Genomic DNA, 7,647 nt, shown 5'->3' with positions numbered 1-7,647 from the left:
TTATCGAGAATATTCCACACATCTCTAGTATTGTGTTTCCGCTATCTGACAATAGATGGCGTTGTACGTCCCGAGCTTTCTAGGTGTTACTAGATCCTCCGATATTCGTTCGACTATTCGGCGATTGATGGCGTTACTCTTACCGGCGTAACATTATTAAGTAATCACCAATCGTAACCCAGTAATTTAAATAAATTATAAAAATGGAGACTGAACTAAATAAATGACAATCGTTAATGATAAACCAAATCAAGTGTTATCGAGCAACACTTCCGGCCGTACATAATATATTATTTACGAACCAGTTAAGGTACACCCTAACGATTAGGAAATATATAGAACTTATTATTGTCTTATAATATAATTAGTAATTTCATAATCAAGTAAACCCGTTCCGTTTCCGGTCGTTAAAGTGTAAATATCACTGTGATTCTATTTGTAACAAATCGTATTTAAAAAAATAGTAAAAAGTTGGTTTAGTCGTAAACACTGTTAAAAACTACTTATTTGGTGCTTCGAGGGACGCAGAAGAAATAAATCCTTGGAATATTAACAGGATCTGTTCAGAAAACTGTAGAAGAAAATCCACAACAACTTTCACAAAACCTGCCAAATAGAATAAATACTATTCTACCCTACAACAAAAAAAACAAAAAAAAAACAAAATACTTAATGTCAGTTTGTTGGGTTGGCATTGGTTCTAGTGTTGCCGGTGCATGAAAAGTAGTGTCACCTACTATACTGCGTTCCATTCCACGTTACTACACAAAAATATGGAGGAACAATTTCAACTGTTATTTGATAATATGAAGATGGAAATGCAAAAACAAACAGCTGAACTAACTGAATCACTTACTAAAAACTTAATGGATAGAATGGATGAAAAACTTACTCCTATAATTGAAGAAAACGAACAATTAAAACAATAAGTTAGCGATCTAGAGAAAGAGATGGAATATTTGAAAAGAGAAAAGAAAAGTAACAACATAATTATTTTCGGGTTAGAAGAAAGGGAAAACTCAATATTGGAGCTATTTAATAATGTCAAGATGACCTTCAAAGAAGCTCTAAACATAAATATAGAGCAATCCGAAATAAACAAATTATATCGCCTGGGAAAAAATATAGTTCAGAATAAATCAAGGCCGGTGCTATGTTCCTTTATAAACGCTTGGAGAAAAGATGAAATTATGAAGAATAGAAAGAGCTTAAAGAACATTTATGTATCGGAGGATTACTCGAAGGAAATTTTGGAGAAAAGAAAAGCACTGCTACCACGGTTGAAGGAAGAGAGAGAAAAGGTAAATATAGCTTTTCTGATTTACGACAAATTAGTAGTAAAAGAATCCAACACTGAAAAAAGGAAAAGGGAACCAACTATCTCACCGTCACCTTCCAAAAGGCAACCCAGAAAACAGCAAACACTATGCTCTGCGAAAGTTAGCAGGATAAATGCCTTTGATGCAATGCGACCTAGATCGAACTCATTTACCAACAAACCTACACTCAATAAAAAATAGCAATTAACCGGTAAACGGAAAATCCAAACAAACTATGAAAACAAATAAACATAAGAAATACCTCTTCCCCAAGCCGACTGGTCCTCGTGGGGGATAAAGACCACAACCCTCCAACAATACAAAAAAAAACAACTACAAAAAATAACTACAAAGACACAAAAGTATACCTCGCAGCCCTTAACGTACGAACGTAACGTAGTAACTTAACGACTAGGCGTCACGTAGAACAGAGTGGCTCAAGAAAGACATGAGTGGAAAAGGTTGGAGGAGGCCTTTGTCGATTGGCAAACAGATCTGCAGAAAATAAGAAAAATTCAAATAATTCTAAATTTCTATATATTATATTTAGTCATATAGTTCTATTAAGGATCTGAATAAAAGGCTATATTATTATTATTATTCTGTATTATTATTATTATTATAATCAAGTAAATAGTTCATTCATATTTCTCTAAACTTATAATATTTTATTGGCGCCTTTCGCTTGACAGCTTCCGGCGCAATAAACCTTAATGTTATTTATGGTACATAATTCAATATTATTATATAATAATTGTACGTAAAAAATCAGCAGAATAATTAAGATAAGCAATGTTTAAATTATTACCTACTAAGTTTGTATTAAAAATAGGTCAAGATGATTCTATAAATACCGGCGGTTAGCATATCTCTGGGGCATTCGTATTCTACCCGCCGTAACGTGTCCTAAAGAGAATATATTATTTCGTGTGGATGTAAAGTGTCTCAATTGTCGCCGCCACCCTGAGGATCCTTTAATACAAGGAAAAGACACATTCGATTAAAGTCGTGCAGAGATAGTTTTTTTTCCTAGCTAAGCTGATAGCCTTGAAAGGCAATTTCAGCGTTAGGGTTACGCTGAAACAAGTAGGTGAGCTCACGGGGCTCAAACCTGACGACACTGCTAACACTAACCATAACAAGAGCAGTGCTTCGCAGAATCTACCACCGGATCGGAAACGCGACCCACCGAAAAGATCCGGCGAGAAACTCAGTGGACTTTGTCTGTGGGTTAATTTATTCGCCGAGCCCTTCGTCGCTAGCGACGGGTTCGACGAGACCGATGACCGATGTTTGGTACCTAAAAGCACCGTTAGGGGATGGAGGATCCGAAATGACGTGAGTTTTATCATCCAACCGGTGGTAGTGGGGATGAATCACACGTTGTCTGTTTCGTAGCAATTACTCAGCGTTGCACGTGCGCTCGGTACTTCACGACGTCCGCCGACATATGTTTATGTGCATATTTAAATGTATGTGTACATAAGTATGTTTCTCAGACTCTGGTACCAATAACACAGGAACCCTAAGTTGGGGCCGGATGTCCGTGCGCGGTTTGATCCCAGATTTTTTGTATTCATTCGAAAAATTTAATATGAACAATGCAAATGCTTTTTTATGATTTATTGTAAACTTAATTAGTCACAGGTGTTCAAGGCCAGACGATGCTCTCGATCCAGGGCTTGTAGTGCTCGACGCGCGTGTAGAGGCCGGCGGTCGCTACATCGCACTCCACGCCCGATGACGTCACGCCGAACACTGCCTTCGCGCAGCCCACCTCACTGTTATGTAGGATCAAGGGACCGCCGCTATCGCCCTGTCACAATATATTATCGTATCGAGGGGTGGTAAGTAGGTTGGGTTAGTATAAGCTTAAGTTCAAGTTTGTGGCATCGCCATTTGGAAAAATGCTTGAAAAAAAAAGGTTGAATGCCAAGGATCTGCATAATTGACAGATATACAACCTTAGGTTTCCTTAAGGTACACGTGAATATTTATTGGGTTGTCGTTACAGTCGATAAGGGACTAAATCTACTACTACTAAAGTTTGGTTTTATGAAACCACGGTAAAAGTGAAACTTTTTTTCACATTATAGACATTTAACTAACAAAATAGCGTGGAGCACTGGCACAAATGAGTAATAGTCTATAGACTACACGGTCAGGTGCTGCGAACTATATGCGCCGCCATATTGACCTTGGCTGCTCTGACGAGCGCCTTTCACTTTATTATATATTACCTACTCCGCGGCCGACCGTCACGCGACATGCAACACACAGACGAAAAAGTTTGAGACGATGTAATTAAGGTTTAAGGCTGTGGAGAATTTAGTTTACTACAAAACATATCTTTTAATTGTTCTGTAGTGTTGCTAGTTTACGAGACTCAGTGCGAAAACCCTTTGTACTCCTTTTCCCAAGTGGCGGCCGGGGGACAAGGGTGGCGACGTCACAAACTATAACTTAAGCCTATACTAACCCCCACTACACATAAAAAATAAAACTGTGTCCTATGAAGTTGCAAAAATGTTGCTTAAACCAAACAGCCATCTCTTCTCGATATGAGACAACTCAACTCTGACGCATTACGTTGTGGTACAATACGAAGGTAACCTCGCAAGTGTCGCGCGTCTTGTTGCGGTCTCCGTAACACAGCTGCGTGCTGTTGTCGAACCCGTCGAGCAGGTGGCGGTGCGGAGGATAGTGCGTCAAGCACTCCTCGGCGGTGAACTCGCTCACTTCAACCTAGTAAAGAATTATTCGATTATCATATGGAAGTGACAACTCAGGCGCATTGCTTACTCAGAGATGTGATGTGTAAACTATCCTGATAAACATCCTGGAAAACGCGGGTGTTTACCAGGAACACTGCTTTGGTAGGTATCGGGTAAGAGGTGCCATGAATAGATATGAAGAAATTAAAGGTGATCAATAAATGTAATCATAATAATATTTAACGTGAGGCAGCTCTAATAGCTTACCTTCTGTAAGACATCAGCTAGGCGTGTATTTGGTCCGAGGTAGCCCCAGCCCAGGGCCAGAGCTCGACTTGGATCGATATTGCGCTTCTTCTCACCAGAATACAAGCACGCGGGCACCACGTTGATGTTGAATTGTATTCTACAAACGAAATCAAATTTCAATCATCATAGGGTTTCTCTTTACCCCGTATACGCACAGAGCGTTCTAAAAATACTTGAATGAACTGTTTGAAAGAGGATATGCGAGAAAACGAGGGTGAGTGCACAGATGACGTAATGATGACCTGTGCAGAGGGGTAAGTTCAGGTAGAGGCTGCTCATGGTAATCTCAGTGTGTGAGAGGTAGACGCGCATATTAAATTGGCTACAGATTGGTGCAAACTAAAAAACTATCTGATCTTAGAAAAGTTCCTTTGTTGATTTCGATAGGTATGCATATTTACTAAGCATCATGATGACACGTACTGTTTCTCGGTCTTGAGGAGCGCGATGTCGTGGTACTTGGAGGGCGAGGCGTAGTCAGGGTGCGGGATGACCTGGGCGAGGGTGTGCCGCTGCCAGATCTCAGGAGGGTCGGAGCGCTTCAGGATGCCGAGAGCTGCGTACTTCAAGGGTCCCCTGCGGACGACAGGGCGTGCTGTTTATTGGCGTCTAGTGTCTGTGTGTGCGTGTGCGTGGTAGCGTGGCGCCGGCGAGTGAACTGACAGGCGTGGCTCGGAGATGCAGTGCGCCGCCGTGAGGATGTACCGCGCGGAAAGCACCGACCCGCCGCACAGCCACTGCGCCTGCTCCGCGCTCGCCCCGAACCCCAGCAGCGCCTGCAGCACACGTAAATATGTATATCTTCGGTCACTTCAGATACATGCATTAATTATTTATTCCCTCAAAGCAGACTAGACATGTAGTACAGGAACATGGTAAACAATAAATGTTTTTTAGAGGCTATTCTAGTTTCTCGCGGAAGAGTAACAGCCTGGCCACGGGACATTCGCCGATTCGAATATTCGCGCGGTGCGAACGGCGAAGCGTCTAGCGACTAAAATAAGAGCATAGAAATGTACCTAACAAGCCACGCGCACCGGCGACCGGCGAAGCGACTGGCGGAATGTACCGAGCGAATCGCGCGGGCGACTTACGATGCGGCGGGCGAGCAAAACAAATGCATGAATAAGGACGGCGCAAGCCACGGAGTCGAGCGGTAGTCGCGGCGAATAGTGCAGTGATTAAATAAGTTTAGTTGTTTTCGCCGCGAAAAATGAACGCCGAAATTTTTATATTTTATATTAATTTATTTTTTTATATTTTTAAACTCGTCGTGGCCGAACGGATAAGACGTCCGTCCGGTGTTGAGCGATGCACCGGTAGTCGAATATCAGGCGGGTACCAATTTTTGTAATGAAATACGTACTCAACAAATTTTAATGTTCACGATTGATTTCCACGGTGAAGGAATAACATCGTGTAATAAAAATGAAACCCTCAAAATTATAATTTGCGTAATTACTGGGGGTAGGACCTCTTGTGAGTCCGCGCGGGTGGTTACCACCACCCTGCCTGTTTCTGCCGTGAAGTAGTAATGCGTTTCGGTTTGAAGGGTGGGGCAGCCATTGTAACTATACTTGAGACCTTAGAACTTATATCTCAAGGTGGGTGGCGCATTTACGTTGTGGATGTCTATGGGCCTCAGTAACCACTTAACACAAGGTGGACTGTGAGCTCATCCACCCATCTAAGCAATAAAAAAAATATATAGCTGAAATACTAGCTAGACCAGCTATTTGGAAGTCTAGTCACCCAAAGTATTTCTCGTACTTCTTGTGGAATTCTCCATCTATAGGTATACTCCGATTCTTATTCAAATCATGTACTTCACAATCTTTTCCAAATAATAGGTCCTGAACCAAAAAACTATTAATTTGTAAGCAATATCCAGATAGTTTCGATATAGACATTTCGCTGTCGGACTTCCTTACTAGTCGCGGCGGCGAACGTGAGTACCCGTGGCCTGCAAACGGTGCTGCGCGAATGGTCGCCTCGTCCACTGCTTCGCTGTTCGCACCGCCGATCCCCGTGGCCAGGCCGTAAGTGAGCTCACGCGTTCAACCTGACAGAATTTGATAATGCTAGCTAGCAAGCTAGCAAGAGTGATTTGCAGAATCTATTAACGGAACGAAATCGCGACCCACTGAGAAGATCCGGCGAAAAACTCATTGGGATGTGTCTATGGGTTCGTCAAACTCTTTCGATGTTTGATGAGGACGACCGCTGGTGCTTGAGGAGCCTAAAAGCACCGAGAGTGGATCCGGGGGATCCAACAGGACATATTTCGGGCGATGGCGGCTTTGCTTTATTGCGACGCATGGATTGGATATGAAATTAGTGGCGGCCACGATAAGAGGGTTATCATGTCTCGCCGTTTTGTCAAAGTAGCGTTCTGATGCTACCATAAGATATTTACGTATCGGTTCTAACTTTAGGTTATCATGAAAGTCAATGTTACTCACGATTGGATCACCTGGAGAGAGTTTATATGCACTTGCTTAGGCTTTGAGCACAATTAGCCAGCGCTACGTGCCTGCCAGATATCATAATGTACTATGATTACCATAAAAGGAAACTCCGCTCTTTCAGCAGCTGTACCCCCGGCTGGTGATATCCCATAGGACTGAATAATGTGACATTTTTTTTCTGAGTTCCAGCTTTTTTCGAAGCCGTAAGAAGCTCCGCCTGGACAAAAGTATGATGGTATGTCCAGAATGTTGTCGATGCAAGCTGGAAGAAGAGTTTCGTTGAATGTTGTCACGCTTCTAGCAGGCGTACCTAGTCTACTAGAACTATATAAATATATTTGGTACAAAGGTAAGTCTCTGAATAGATGCTCGTTTAGACCTGAAATTTGAGTGCCAGTGTCGAGGCTTGGTAGCTCTAGATTATTAAGGCTTCCAGGCCTGAAATCTGAACACCAGCGTCGAGGCTTGGTATCTCAAATGACATAAAGGAGTCGAGACCAGGACACTAAAAGTCGAACTCAATAGTAATTTAGTGTAATAGTTAAGTGAGATGATTTATGTGAAGTATATAATTTTGACGCAGGGACGCGTCATGAGCAGGATGGCCGAGTCGGCGCGTGTTTTTATAAACCGTTAGTTCATGACTAATAAAGATAGTCAAGTTGCGGGCCACGCGGAGTACGTTTTAAAAAATAGAAATTATATTTTATGAACGTTTATTCCGTACCAAATCTGACTTAAGACTAACTTATTACTAATCTTAATCTAACGGGAAGGGCATCGGACCACCGGTCCAGTGGATGCCGTCGTCTGCGAATTCCACAATTCAGCAGTTGA

The 7,647-nt window shown here is 42.1% G+C and overlaps 1 protein-coding gene across 1 annotated transcript; it reads right to left on the bottom strand.

The window, feature by feature from the left end:
* Positions 1-2,927: 2,927 nt before the first annotated feature.
* LOC114240543 (venom protease-like) lies at positions 2,928-7,404 on the bottom strand. The gene is made up of 7 exons (XM_089731758.1): positions 7,398-7,404; positions 6,906-7,282; positions 5,006-5,118; positions 4,766-4,918; positions 4,301-4,439; positions 3,933-4,064; positions 2,928-3,135 (listed from the first exon to the last, which is right to left on the bottom strand). Exons 1-7 carry the CDS (start codon positions 7,402-7,404, stop codon positions 2,971-2,973), a joined length of 1,086 nt encoding a protein of 361 aa, XP_089587884.1. The 3' UTR covers positions 2,928-2,970.
* Between the last annotated feature and the right edge of the window lie 243 nt (positions 7,405-7,647).

The sequence above is a fragment of the Bombyx mandarina genome, chromosome 12 (genome assembly GCF_030267445.1).
Source record: "Bombyx mandarina strain Sakado chromosome 12, ASM3026744v2".
Classification (NCBI taxonomy): domain Eukaryota; kingdom Metazoa; phylum Arthropoda; class Insecta; order Lepidoptera; family Bombycidae; genus Bombyx; species Bombyx mandarina.
This window is presented reverse-complemented; position numbering and strand designations above follow the sequence as displayed.